At 38.8% G+C, this 15,457-nt stretch overlaps 1 protein-coding gene and 1 pseudogene across 2 annotated transcripts in view; both read left to right on the forward strand.

Moving 5' to 3' along the window:
• The window catches only part of CUL5 (cullin 5), a 96,597-nt gene that overhangs the window by 15,747 nt on the left and 65,393 nt on the right, over positions 1-15,457 (forward strand). For both annotated transcript variants that reach the window (XM_060160324.1, XM_060160325.1), the window contains exon 2: positions 1,981-2,090. In XM_060160324.1, coding sequence (XP_060016307.1) covers positions 1,981-2,090 — 110 coding nt within the window. The remainder of the gene's footprint in view (positions 1-1,980; positions 2,091-15,457) is intronic.
• Positions 10,351-12,789, forward strand: LOC132525384 (mitofusin-1-like; annotated as a pseudogene).

The following is a 15,457-nucleotide window of genomic DNA, read 5'->3' on the forward strand; positions in this document are numbered from 1 at the left end:
TTATAGGAAGATATTAACAGAAAAAGTGTAGCCAGCCATGATTAGTACCATGGGATCTCAAATCTGACTGAATTCTCTTTAGCCAGCACTAAGGAAAGCAAAGTTACCTACATGATTCACTTAAGTTCATAAGGTAAAAACAAACTAGTTTTTCAAGGGAGAAGCACAGTTAATCCCAGTACTAAATTTTGAGTATCTCCCATGGGTCCCTATAATAAGAATACTTTGTGATAAAAGTAGGTACCTGGGGCAAGAAAGTACAGTAACTTTTAGGATCAGCTGTGTTTGTAGATGTAAGAAGTATCATTTGCTTTCACAAGAGTTTAATGTTAGTCAGTGGTTCTTAACCTTTTTGGGGTCATAGACCCTGTAACATTTTTATGTAGTTTTATTGTGAATTTGCTAAACATATAAATTCTGGACTCATCTCAAGAGATTCTGATCCAGCCAGCGTGTGGTAGGTTTTATAAAGGTATGTGTAAGCACCATCCTAGGTGATCCTGACGTAGGTTCTTGTTAGACCATATGTTTAGAAACTGCTTCTGGAATATAATTTCAGGGAGTTCGAACATTACATCAGTACATGGATCTTATCTCATACGAGTGAACAACATTCTCAACAATTGTATGGTGAAAACAATAATGTGATCCATAGGGGTGTTTGGTGCTGCTGTATTAGAAAATTAACGATTTTTGTTGAAATTTATTGATCAAAGCAAGTCACATGGCCATACCTAACTTGAAAAGGAACAGTACTCATGAGTAACACATGTGGGGTGCCCCCCTTCTCTTTTTAGTAATGAATTGATTTTTTCCCCTTAATATCGAATCACTTTCACATCACTGAAATAAACATGCATGATTATGAGGTATTATTTGTTTAATTTACTAATATTTTTTAAAACTTTTGCATCTATATGTTCTAATTAGATTGGTCTACAGTTACCATTTCTTGTTCTCTCCTCACCAGTTTGGTATCAGGGTTTTGTTAGCATTATAAAATGAGATGAGTATCTTTCTGGTTTTTTTTCTTCCTCAACTTTCAGGGTTTTTTTAGCATTATAAAATGAGATGAGTATCTTTCTGGTTTTTTTTCTTCCTCAACTTTCAGAGTTTATATGGATTTTTGATATACTTTTTGTGAAGAGTTTAGGGCACAGTCTCTACACACAAGATCACCCTCACTTCTGACATCAGCTGCAAATTTGGGAGGTTCCCAAAACCCTGAGGTTCAATAATTTGTTAGAAATATTCATAGATCTTAACTGAAAAACTGCTTTGCTCATGGTTATGGTTTATTAAGGGAAAGGATACAGATTAAGATCAGCTAAAGGAAGAAACAGTGTCCAGGAGGGTCAAACACAGAGCTTCCCTTGTCCTCTCTGGTGTTGTCAGGTCACCATTTCTCTCCTTTCCTCATTAAATGACAGGGCACATAAGTACTGCCAGCCAGGGAAGCTCACACAACCTTTGGTGTCCAGAATTTTTATTAAGGCTTCATCATGTAGGCATTGCTCATGTGGATAATCTCAATCTCCTGGTTGATTGACCCAAACCCCTTACCCTAAGTCAGACTGTTGCTATTTCTGGATTGGCCTGCTCCCTAAGACTATATGAGTTTGCCAGTCCCCTCCCTGAATCACATTGTTAGGTTATCCAGTATGACCCAAGGCCCCAGGCTAACAAAGACTCTCTTATCAGATATAACATTCTTAGGGCCCAAGGATATTACCTACTAGAAGCCAAGGGCAAAGGGCAGACCGCTCTTTGGACAAGACCAAATTCTTTGCTACACACTTTCACATAACTGTCTTTTTTCTTTTATGGTTGTCCTCCTGTGATTCTTTGATACCAGATTAAGTTATAGGGATTCCTTGATGGAAAATTGGTTCTTTTGAATTTCTTTAGTTGTCTCTTATGAGATAAAAATAACAGACGCTTATTTAACTGCACTTAAATTACTTTTTTTTTTTTTTTAAGAATAAAGGTTCTCTTCAGTTTGAAGACAAATGGGACTTCATGCGTCCAATTGTTTTGAAGCTTTTACGCCAGGAATCTGTTACAAAACAGCAGTGGTTTGATCTGTTTTCGTAAGTAATCCATTCATTCTACCTTTTTGATAACATAAAGGAAAATTTGGTGGCTATATTCAAATGGAATATTGGCTCCAGATTGGACTGTTTACCTGTTTGAAATTATTACTGATTGTGTTGGGGGTCCCCAAGACCACCCCTAGGTTCAGTGGTTTGCTCGGAGGACTCGTAGGACTGAACATAAAGTCATACTCACAGCTATGATTTATTACAGCTAAAGGATACAAAGCAAAATTAGCAAAGAGAAAGGTATATGGGGTCAAGTCTGGGGAACAGGCACAAACTTCCAAGAGTATTCTCCCAGTCGAGTCACACAGGATGCATTTAATTTCCCCAGCAACAAGATTGACAACATATGTGATATGCTGTCACCAAGAAGCTCTTTGGAGACTCAGTACCCAGGATTTTTATTGGGGGCTGCTCACATAGGCAGCCTCTGCCTGGCATGTACCAAAATTCTAGACTCTCAGAAAGAGCGGTGTTCAGTGTAAACCATGTTGTTTGTACAAACAGGTTAGGCACAGTGAGCCATTCTCATCATTTCAGGAAAATTTTCTATCAGTGTAGGAAACTGTCAAACATTCAAGTTCTCAGATCCCAGCCAAACAGGCTTTTCTAAGGAATACAGTCTCAGATCTGTTATGTTAACTCTTAGCCTTTGGCCAGAATGTCTTTACAGCAAAACTATTACCAGTAGGACACCACCCCTGCCCCCATCCCCACCCCCATGTGCAGCAAGGTAAGACCAACTTGTAGTATTGATCTCAGTTATGCCTTTTAGAGGGCCTAAATTTAGTTAGTTAAAATAAATCCCGCCAACCATGAGGTTTATCTTAGAAAAGCAGGTGGCTTTCTCCTTCAGTTTCTGTATGGACCTTTTACATGGCCTGAGGCATCAATTCAGGCACAGCACAACTATGGCCATGCAGTTGAATTCGACCTGAAAATTTTCCAGGGTTGAAGCAGTGTCATGATGGGGTACATACAAAAAGAAGTATAATTTCAGAGGACCCACATGGTACCCCTGGAAACAAAGAGTTTGCACTTTTTTAGGGTACTCCAAGCAAAGCATAAATTAGATAGTATGGGTTAACAGGGCCCTCACTGTGTCCTCCCATGGGGCCTTTCACTTTAGAGTTCTCAGTCTAGTTCATTTAATTCAGTTCAGGCCTTGTTTTCAGACGGACTACCTGAAGCCAATTAGTTCCAAACAGTTTGTTTATCCACGACACCATTTCATTTGCTTCATAGTGTGGATGACATTTAGAGGTGTTCTTTGTGGAAGGTGTAGGAATTGGGGCTGCTTGCAGCCGTCTCAGAGTACTGCTAGGTGTGATTGAAGTTCAGCATTCAGTTTGAATTCAAAGCACTAACAACAGCATGGAAAGCCAACACCAGGAGCTGGGAAAGCTTTCAAGAATACTTATGAAATACAAAAATCATTCATGTCCTTCTCCCTGGTGCCTCACCAGGTGCTGAGTTTTATTTTTTCTCCCTTATAAAATCAGTGTGTCCCATTCAGTAATGAAAGCTTTTCATTTTTTTCCCAATCACCCAGACCTGGAGGAGGAACAAAAACATTTTTACAGAAAAACGTTTTTATACAACTTAACTAGAAAGACATATGTTTAGGAATTGGTCTGGATGAAATCCCAAATTTTCAAAAATTTTCATAATAAGTTTACATCACACCCCCACCCCTTTTGTCCTGACCATTTACCTAGTGAGCAGCCTGGAAAAGATCAATTCCTTTCTGGAGATAGCTGTGTTTAATAATGAAGTTGCCTCACTAAGGTGTGTGTGCAAGGAAGGGTGATGCGAAGGTGAGGGGAAAAAAAATCAGGTTATTAATTCATTGTTGAAAACTGCAACTAATCCGGAAAGCTGGACACAAGTCCGTAGCAGTGAAATATCACCGAGAGGGGATCATGAATCCAGTCTGTAAGGAGCGAGTATGCTTTCTCCCAACTTGCAGCTTTTAGCAGTAACCACAAGTTAGGAATGCACTTTAGGTCTGTATATCTGATACAGAGGCTATCAGCAGCTTGATTTCAGATGGCCCCGTCAGAGAATGAGTCCTTTTCTGTGGGCATCTGCAAGTGATTTAGATCTTCCAGCCAGAATCCATGACGTTTTCAGTTTATGGCTTCACAGAGGGTGTCTTAAATCTTCAACAGTCCACAAGTCAATGTCCTGTTCACTGAGCATATGCCTGCTTTAGTTCAGCACAGCTTGTGTTGGGGTTTAAATAGCCCAATGTCAGACAATATCAGGTTTCAGCTTAGAGTTAGATCCAAGCAATTAGGATTTGTGAATTCAGGATTCCAAAAAAGCCAGTGACTTTTCTCGAGCAGTGGCAAAGCCAAGATGCTGCAGACCAGTCGTGTTCTAAGTCCAAGTGACAAGACTTTTCTAATCCACTTTTATTTTGTCAGTCTTAGAGTTTAGATTAATCCACTCAGTAATATGCACATCATGCTGGAAAATCATCAGCCTTTCAGGGTCAGACATCTGATTTCACAAGAGCTCAGTAGCAACTAAAAACTGCTTTTTAAAACTCCAGAAGTGTATATCTATTTGGAAATTTCTTATGTTTTCATGTTGTCTCCCTTTTCTCTGAGATGGTAATAAGTAGAAATAATAGTATCCATTATGGAGATTTATTTATTCTGTTTCCAATACTCAAACAGTTCAAATTCTAATCCTTTCACCAGCAGTAAAAAGCAAGGAAATTGTGTCTCAGTAACTTTTTTAAAAAAATTTATTTATTTACATTTTATTTTTGGCTGCGTTGGGTCTTCATTGAGGCGAGCGGGGGCTACTCTTCATTGTGGTGTGCGGGCTTCTCCTTGTAGTGGCTTCTCTTGTTGCGGAGCTTGGGCTCTAGGCGTGCAGGCTTCAGTAGTTGTGGCTCTCAGGCTCTAGAGCGCAGGCTCAGTAGTTGTGGCGCATGGGCTTAGTTGCTCTGCAGCATGTGGAATCTTCCCGAATCAGGGCTGAAACCCGTGTCCCCTGCATTGGCAGGTGGATTCTTAACCACTGCGCCACCAGGGAAGTCTGTCACTAACTTTCTATTTTGCAACTTTTCCTGATTGATGTGATCCCTCCAGCATTTATGAAAGTACAAGCATATAATATTTTATATCTTTATTTATCATACATCCAGGTACAATAGCCAAAGAATACAAAGCCATCTTTAAAACTTTCCCTGCCTCTTTTTTCTTATTACAGATTTATTCAAACTCCTAGCAATAAATTTAGCATTTGCAATATTAACATTACAGTTGCTGGGAGATCCTGACCGGAATGTGGGAGGCGTGGAGAGGTTGCTGAAGCAGCAGTAGTTAGGCTGAAGAAACACCTGGAATAGTTTCTTCTCCCTTGGTTATCTAAAACTTTCTCCAGCCCTGCGACCTAATGTAACTATTAATTCCTCCTGCTTGGAGGAGAGACCAGCAGAAACATTTAACATTTTTGGTCCACCCGAAAGCTTATGTTTGAGAACTTTTGGGCCTTTTCTCCTCTTATTTGGAAGCAAGAACAAAAACCAAAGTCTTCATCCGTACTGGGCTTTTTCTCTCCTCACTTGGGTCAGCATGGCGAAAGCAGCTAGAAGATATAATGAGCCAACTCTCTTGGGGTTAGATCTGTCATTTTCAAATTTCATAGGTAACTTTTACCTTTCTCACAGCAGATAGCAACTCAGCTGCTGATTCATACCACGGTTGATTTCATAGCCATGCAAGTAGCAGAGGTTCATCATACTACCACTTAATCCTTCCTTTTCTCAAACAGTGCTTTCAGCATGTTTAATGAATCCCACGTCTGACACCAACCATGTCAGTGGTCTTAAGACCACCCCCAGGTTCAGTGATTGTTAGGAAGACTCATAGGACTCAGCATATAGTTGTATTCATGACTATCATTTATTACAGTGAAGGGTACAAAGCAAAACGCAACAAAGGTGCATGTGGTAAAGTCCAGGGGGAACCAGGTACAAGTTTCCAAGCATCTTCTCCCAGTGGAACATATCCACTTAATTCCTCCAACAACTAATTGGGACAACACATGTGAAATGCTGTCTACCAGGGAAGCTTCTTTTTTTGTTGTTGTTAATATTTATTTATTTGGTTACACCCTGTTTTAGTTGCAGCTTGCAGCCTCCTTAGTTGTGGCAGGCAGGCTCCTTGGTTGTGGCACGCTGGCTCCTTAGTTTTGGCATGCAACTCTTAGTTGCGGCATGCATGTGGGATCTAGCTCCCTGATCAGGGATCGAACCTGGGCCCCCTGCCTTGGGAGCGTGGAGTCTTATTCACTGCACCACCAGGGAAGTCCCCAGGGAAGCTTCTTAAAGACTCAGTACCCAGGGTTTTTACTGAGAGAGCTGGTCACAAAGGCAGCTTCTGCCTGACGTGAACCAAAATTCCACATCCTAGACAAAAAGCAAGTGTTGAACATAAATCAGATTTTTTACATAACAGTTTAGGCACAGTGAGCCATTCTTATCAGGAAATGGTGAGAACTCTCACAAAACCCAAGTTCCTATATGTCAGCCAAGGGCCAACCTTGCAACCATGTCTTCCTAAGGATAGTAGTTTCAGACTTAGTATAATTTCTGTGTGTGTGTGTGCACTAGTAAAATACTATATCAATGAGTTGAAGATGTATGACTGAATAATCTATACACATTAGGCTGCTGTGCTCATTTTTTTTCTTTATCACGGAAGAAAATAGTCTAATCCTAAATAACATAGAACTTGTTGCATAATATTAACTTATATCCATGATTCTGCCTTTTGAGAAATTAGAATTCAATAAGAAGCAGCTGAGACCTTTTAAAAATTTCATAGCATTCATGTATATGTATATATTTCTTAAATTATTTGATTAAATGTATTTTATGAACAACGTATTGAATGTGGTGGTTTTTTTTGTTTTGTTTTTGCCAGTTTGTGTTAATAATATGGTTTATCATGTAGAGTAATGCTTATTCTCTGTGCATTCCTGACTGGAAAAAGGAGCATAGTGTGATGGTGTTTCCTGCTTAAAGTATACTTCTAAGCAGAAATAGTACTTGCTACAGTTAGTGGCCTCAGCACATCGTTTTTCAAAATGCTTGATCTCCTTGGAGTTACCCAAGGCTGCTCAATATGTAATCCTTTTAAGTTAAAGGATTCCTTATGTCTTATCATGCCACACCAAAATTATAAGACCTACATTAATTAAAATCTTTCCAAACTTTAGCCTATTTAGCCATATTAATTAATAACCTTTAGGTTAGTTATATCTTTCTAAATCTAAGGTACTAAAATAATGTTATGGTATTAAACTACATTTACTATTTGTTGCCCTTTTCTCATAACCTGTATCATTATTTTTTAGCAGGGGTACTGTTGGTGTTTTGGGTGGTTATGAGATTGTTCTGCATACTGTGGCATGTTTATCACCTCTGGCCTTTACCCTCATAAACTCTAGTAGTGGATACTTTCTGTGTACTCCTCTCCCTACCCCTCATTACTGAAAGAAAAAAAGCTCTCACTTCCAAATGTCTGAGGCAGTACCTCCCTCAGTTGAGAACTGCTGCTTTAGATACATGTTGTTTGGTTTGACTCTGGTTTGTGAAATTGGCTAAAATTTAAAAATAAATTATTTTCAACTTGTGAGACTTTATTTTTAAGAAAATTCATCTTTACTACAAATAATTTTTTTAATGTTTTTCTTGTTCTTAAGCTGGTTTTTAGGATACCACTTTCTCCTGTTTTTTCTCCTATCTCTTGTCTACCTCATCTCAGTCATCTAAGCTGATCCATCCCTTTTGTGCCCGTTAAGTGTTGGTTTCCTTCAGAGTTCTGTTTTTTTCATATTCTTTTACCTGAGTTCTCATCTATTTAAGCAATCCAGATTATTCTCCAAACTTCCATACCCATGTGACCTATTGTTTCCTGCATACTTAAGTTCCATAAGTACTCCATATTTAGAGTGATGAAAATCTGTTATTTATAGTCTCAAACCAAAAATCTGGAAGCTACCATCAACCTCCTGTTTTTTTACTCCTTCATATCCGCTTGATTACTAGATTTCATAGACTTTTAAGTACCTCTTGAATTTCTTTCCATCCCATCTGTCTTTCCCCCCCACTCTCTTGCCTGAATGATTACAGTAGTCCCGTACTTTCTTTGTTGTATTTCTAGTTATCTATTGCCACACAACAAATTACCCTGAAGATTACCAGCTTAAAACAACAAACATTTATTATCTTACAGTTTCTGAAGGTCTGGAATCTGGTTGCAGCTTAATTGGGTCTTTCTAGCTCAGTATCTCTTAAGAAGTTGCAGTCAAGCTCTAGGCAAAAGAACTAGGCCTATATTCAACTAGGAGTGAATGATCTTCAAAGCTTACTCATGTGATTGTTGGCAGGCCTCAGTTCTTCACTAGCTGCTCAGTTCCTCACTGTGTAGAACTCTCCATAAAGCTGTTTACTGTGTGGCAGCTTGCTTTCCCCAGAGCAAGAGAGAGTGTTCCCAAGACAGAAGTCATGGTGTTTTATAACATAATTTTGGAAGTTACAAACCATTATTTCTTTTCTTTTTTTTTTAATTGGAGTATAGTTTATTTACAATGTTGTGTTAGTTTCAGGTGTACAGCAAAGTGAACCAGTTATACATATATCGATTTTTTTTAAAGATTCTTTTCCCATATAGACCATTTTAGAGTATTGAGTAGAGTTCCCTGTACTATACAGCAGGTTCTTATTAGTTATCTATCTTATATATAGACCTTCATTTCTTCTGTATGCTGTTGATCACACAGACAAATGCTTTGTACACTGTAGGAGGGAACTATACATGGGTATGAATGCCATCCAGGAGACGAGGATCATTAGGGGCCATCCTAGAGACTGTACCTTCAGAGGAAATAGATGATGCAAGGTTTAGAAGATAGCTCAAAAAGCATTCCAGTTATATCATTAGAGAGGAATAAAATGAAAGAGACTACTTTGAAAATGAAATAGTCAAAATAAGGACCTTTGAAATAAAAGAGCTAAATAAAAAAAGATTGAATTAGTAATACAAAAAATAAAACCAAAGAGTCCTCCCTGAATGTAGAGCAAAGTATGGAAAATTAAATAAAAATGAAGACATATTTAGGACAGCTTTAGAATTGGGCTAACTTATACTTAAAAGGGGTTCCAGAAGGAAAGGACAGAAAGTAGAGGAGAGAATATAGCCCCAAAGGATAAGAAGAACATTTCCCAGGGCTGAAATCTTGTATCTCTCCCCCCAACCCTCCAGATCTTCATATTGAAAGTGCTAAAAACCATGCCTACACATGTCCTTAATTTCAGAATTCCAAGGACAAAGAAAATAATCTAATTGTTGGAGGGAAAATTGCCTTTCAAGCGAAACAGACTGGCCACACTCTTTTCATTGGCCAAATTGAATGCAGGAGGCTGACGCAGTTTTCTTTAAATATTTAAAGGGAAATTATTTTGAACTTAGTATGCTGTACCTAGTCAAGTTTTCAATCATGTTTAAGGCGAGATGAACATGTTTTCAGACAAGTAAGTATTTAGAAGATTTAAGGATCCTGCAGAAATGAAACAGATACCCTTTCCTCCACTATTACCAACACTGACCATTAAAGAAATTGAACTTTACTGAACTAAACTGAAGGAGGTACTCTTGAACTGGGAATCCTGACCATGAAATGAATATGAATAGAAAAAAGCAGACACCATCTATCCAAAACCATAAAAAAGTACAAATTGAAACATTTTAGCTTATAAAAATTGTCCCACAGAAACCAACTATGAAGTAGAAAACAAATACAGCACTCCGAACTGAGTTCAGTATCCTCACACAACCATGTGGGGTTATAAAACAAACTTGAACGGAAAATTCAAAAGCTAAGGAGAGAAATCAGCAAAAGTGGAGGAAATAATGAAATGAAAATTGAACTCAGAAAACAAATAGAACAAGACAAAATCTTATCTGAAATCGATCATCTCAGTAGATGAAGAAAAAACAGAGATAATCTTTCCAAAATAAAACAGAAAAATGAAAATATTCTTTAAACTGATAAAGATCACCTGTAAGTAATCTAGCAGCAATATCCCAGTAATAGTATGTTGGAAGCATTCCATTTAAATTGGGAATAAGAGCCCAGTCTCCCAGCCTCTCTTGGGAGAATGAGGCAGCTTGAGGGCTGTGGCTGAGTTGCAGTTGCTGGGTGACAAGTCGGAGCCGGGACAGGCATAATGGCAGAAACTGCTTCTCCACTGAAGCACTTCGTGCTGGCTAAGAAGGCAATTACAGCAGTCTTTGACCAGTTACTGGAGTTTGTTACAGAAGGATCACATTTTGTTGAAGCAACGTACAAGAATTGAGAACTTGACCGAGTAGCTACTGAGGATGATCTGATAGAAATACAGAGGTATAAAAATAAGCTTTCCATCATTGGTGAGGAGACATGAAAGTGGCATTTTTTTTTTTTTTTTTGCGGTATGCGGGCCTCTCACTGTTGTGGCCTCTCCCGTTGCGGAGCACAGGCTCTGGACGCGCAAGCTCAGCGGCCATGGCCCACGGGCCCAGCCGCTCCACGGCATGTGGGATCCTCCTGGACCGGGGCACAAACCCGTGTCCCCTGCATCGGCAGGTGGACTCTCAACCACTGTGCCACTAGGGAAGCCCCGAAAGTGGCATTTTTTGGCAGGACAAGCAGTGGGAAGAGCTCTGTTATCATTGCCATGTTGTGGGATAAAGTCCTCCCTAGTGGAATTGGACATACAACCAGTTGCTTCCTGAGTGTTGAAGAGACGGATGGAGATAAAGCCTGTCTCATGACAGAAGGGTCACATGAAAAAAAGAATGTGAAGACAGTTAATCAGCTGGCCCATGCCCTTCATATGAACAAAGACTTGAAAGCTGGCTGTCTTGTACATGTGTTTTGGCCAAAGGCAAAATGTGCCCTCCTGAGAGATGACCTGGTTTTAGTGGATAGTCCAGGTACAGATGTCACTACAGAGCTGGATAGCTGGATTGGTAAGTTTTGCTTAGATGCTGATGTCTTCGTTTTGGTTGTAAACTCCAAATCAACTCTAATGAACACTTAAAAACAGTTTTTTCACAAGGTAAATGAACGACTTTCCAAGCCTAATATTTTTATTCTGAATAATCGTTGGGATGCCTCTGCATCAGAGCCAGAATATATGGAAGATGTATGCAGACAGCTCATGGAAAGATGCCTACATTTCTTGGTGGAGGAGCTCAAAGTTGTGGATCCTTTAGAATCATGGAATCGTAACTTTTTTGTTTCTGCAGAGCAAGTTCTTAGTGCTAGAAAGCACAAAGCCCAGGGGATGCCAGAAGGTGGTGGGGCACTTGCAGAAGGATTTCAGGCAAAATTACAGGAGTTTCAGAATTTTGAACAAATCTTTGAGGAGTGTATCTTGCAGTCAGCAGTGAAAACAAAGTTTGAACAGCACACTATCAGAGCTAAACAGATACTAGAAACTGTGAAAAACATAATGGATTCAATAAACGTGGCAGCAGCAGAGAAAAGGGTTTATTCAGTAGAAGAGAGGGAAGACCAAATTGGTAGACTGGACTTTCTCTGAAACCAGATGAACCTTTTAACATTGGATGTTAAGAAAATAATCAGGGAGGTTTCAGAGGAGGTTGCAAATAAGGTTTCATGTGCAATGACAGATGAAATTTGTTGACTCTGTTTTTGTTGATGAATTTTGTTCTGAGTTTCATCCTACTCCAAGTGTATTGAAAGTATATAAAAATGAGTTAAATAAGCACATAGAAGATGGAATGGGAAGAAATTTGGCTGATCAGTGCACCAATGAAGTCAATGCTTCAATCCCAGCAAGAAATTATTGGAAATCTGAAGCCATTACTTCCAGCTGGTATGCAGAATAAACTACATACACTGATTCCTTGCAAGAAATTTGATCTCAGTTATGACCTAAATTGCCACAAGTTATGTTCAGATTTTCAAGAGGGTATTGTATTTCATTTTTCCTTGGGCTGGTCTTCCCTTGTCCATTGTTTCTTGGGCCCTACAAATGCTCAGCGGGTGCTTCTAGGATTATCAGAGCCTATCTTTCAGCTTCCCAGATCTTTAGCTTCTACTCCCACTGCTCCTACCAATCCAGCGTCACAGGAAGAACTCATGGTTACCTTAATAATAGCATTAGCTTCTCTTACGTCTAGAACTTCTATGGGCATCATTGTTGTTGGAGGAGTGATTTGGAAAACTGTAGGCTGGAAACTCATATCTGTTTCATTAAGTATGTATGGAGCTTTGTATCTTTCTGAAAGGCTGACTTGGACCACCCGTGCCAAGGAGAGAGCCTTTAAACAGCAATTTCTGAATTACGAAACTGAAAAACTGCAAATGATTGTTAGCTTCACAAGTGCCAACTGCAGCCATCAAGTACAACAGGAAATGGCGACCACTTTTGCTTGCCTGTGCCAACAAGTTGATACTACACAAAGACATCTAGAAGAGGAAATTGCTAGATTTTCCAAAGAAATAGATCAATTGGAGAAAATATAAAACAATTCGAAGTGCTTAAGAAATAAAGCTGTTCAACTTGAAAACAAGCAGGAGAATTTTACTAAGCAGTTTCTACATTCAGGCAATGAAGAAGAATCTTAACAATAGAGATTGCTTTGGTGATCATGATAGGAGAAAATGGAACTTGGAAGATTGGGACAGTTATTTTTATGAAGTGACTTTAAATATGAATTCTACTAACTATACCTAAATAGCAAATCCTTGAGTAGATCCTGGTATTGATCTATCTCAGGATGTTTGCATTTCTGAAAAGTGTTGTGATGTCTCTTTTAGTTTTAATTTTGGATAAAGAAAAATCCTTTGATACGTGAAAATGATGAATTAGTTTAAAGCAAAAGAACCAACTCTGTGACCCCTGAGGGGTGGGGCCTTTCTCTTAATTAGGGCTCTCTTTGTTTTTGATTCTGAAAAACTCTGCTTCCTGGCATCCAGTAGTTAGAGAATGCTCCTTTCATCTTCTTTCTCAAAACGAATTTTTGATGCCTACTTCAACGGGAATAGTCACATTTTTGTTTTATAAACTGCATTGCTCTAACCACAAAGGAGTGTGGAAATGTTCTTGAGTGTATTATTTATGCAGGTTACAATCACTTTTGCCATCCTGGCAGACGTGTAAACCACTAATAAATAATACTGTTTTTACTCTCTTATTCCCTTTAAAACTGATGTAAAACAGTAAAAGAAATAAAAATAAAATGAATAAGACAAAGTATCTGCACACTTCATTTTAATTTCCTCTAGGTTTAGAAATTTGTTGCCATAGAATTGTAAGTAGTATGCTTATATTTTATATGTGGTCATATCTCATTTTTTAAATCCCTAATCCTACATATTTTCTTTAATATCCATATTAAGGAGTTGATCCACTTTATAGGTCTTTTCACATAATCAAGCTATAAAAATTACTTTGATATGATACATCAAAACGTATTGGATCCAACTGTGCAGTGCTTAAATGCTAAGGAGTTCATAGCCTTTGATGCGTATATTAGACAAAAAAAGCTAAAAGTGCGTGGTCTAAGTAAACCTGAAGAAAGTAAAAGGAGGAAAGACAAAAGACAAAATTAATGAAATACAAAATAACTGTGAATAGAGAAAAGAAAAAAGGTAAAAATTTGTTATTTGGAAAGAGTAATATTTATTCCATTTTTGTTTATTATTATGTTTATAATTTGCTTCCTTATTAGTGTTTTCTTCCTGGTTTCTTCGATTTATTTTGTCCTTTGATTTCTTAGTTCTTTTATTGATTCTTAATTTTAAAATTCTTTTTAATATTTTTCTTTACAATGAAAGCTTTCAAGCTACACATTTTTTCCTTAATATTGCTTTTATTGTCACCATAGTTTCTGTGGTATTCAGGGTTTTCCTTTTTATTTCTTTCTTACAGATTCTATTTTTAAAAAATTTTACTTTAGTTTTTGGCTGCGTTGGGTCTTTGTTGCTGTGCATGGGTTATCTCTAGTTGTGGCGAGCATGGGCTACTCTTCGTTGTGGTGCGTGGGCTTCTCATTGGCGTGATGTCTCTTGTTACAGTGGCTTCTCTTGTTGTGGAGCATAGCTCTAGGCATGCAGGCTCAGTAGTTGCAGCACGTGGGCCCCAGAGTGTGCAGGCTTCTGTAGTTGTGGCACATGGGCTCTAGGGTGCGCGGGCTTCAGTAGTTGTATCACGCGGGCTCAGTAGTTATGGCTCTTGCGCTTTAGAGCACAGGCTCAGTAGTTGTGGTACACGGGCTTAGTTACTCCGTGGCATGTGGGATCTTCCCGGACCAGGGCTTGAACCCGTGTCCCCTGCATTGGCAGGAGGATTCTTAACCACTGCGCCACTAGGGAAGCCCCTTTATTTCTTTCTTGATTGTTAGTAATTTTTCTTTTTGTTTTCCTTTAATCCATGCATTATCTAGGAGCTTAAATTTCTAGATAGTGAAATTTTTAATTATTTATGGATTATAATCAGAGAAATAGCCTATAAAATTATCTTCTTAAAATTTTGTATGTATGCATGTGCTCTTAGGAAAAAATTATATTTTTGTGAGTTGCAAGAATCTCTACCTAATAAATCATAGCCATTAATTGTATTTTTTTTGGCTGTGCCATATGGCTTGTGGGATCTAAGTTTCCCGACCAGGGATTGAACCTGCGTCTCCTGCGCTGGAAGGCAGATTCTTTACCACTGGACCACCAGAGAAGTCCCCAGAATACCTATTTTTTGCACCAGGGTCACACTATTTCTCTTTACTCCCTGTTTAACTTGAGGAAGTTGAAATACTTTGGAATATTTCTTACCTCTTCTTCTCTCATCCCTTCTGTCTGTCCTCTTGAAACCTTTAAAAAGTTTTTACTTCATCATTCTCCCACTCCCCAACCACTTGATTTTTCTAATATAGTTAAGTATTTAAAAAGAATTCCCTGGGGGACTTCCCTGCTGGCGCAGTTGTTAAGAATCTGCCTGCCAATGCAGGGTACACGGATTTGAGCCCTGTTCCGGGAAGATCCCACGTGCTGTGGAGCAACTGAGCCTGTGTGCCACAACTACTGAGCATGCACTCTAGAGCCTGTGTGCCACAACTACTGAAGCTGTGCGCCTAGAGCCTGTGCTCCACAACAGGAGAAGCCACTGCGACAAGAAGCCTGTGTGCAGCAACGAAGACCCAACGCAGCCAAAATAAATAAATAAACAAATAAACAAAATATTTTAAAAATAAATAAATAAAATAAAAAGAATTCCCTGGGACTTCCCTGGTGGTCCAGTGGTTAAGATTCCATGCTCCCAATTCAGG

The sequence above is a fragment of the Lagenorhynchus albirostris genome, chromosome 9 (assembly GCF_949774975.1).
Source record: "Lagenorhynchus albirostris chromosome 9, mLagAlb1.1, whole genome shotgun sequence".
Classification (NCBI taxonomy): domain Eukaryota; kingdom Metazoa; phylum Chordata; class Mammalia; order Artiodactyla; family Delphinidae; genus Lagenorhynchus; species Lagenorhynchus albirostris.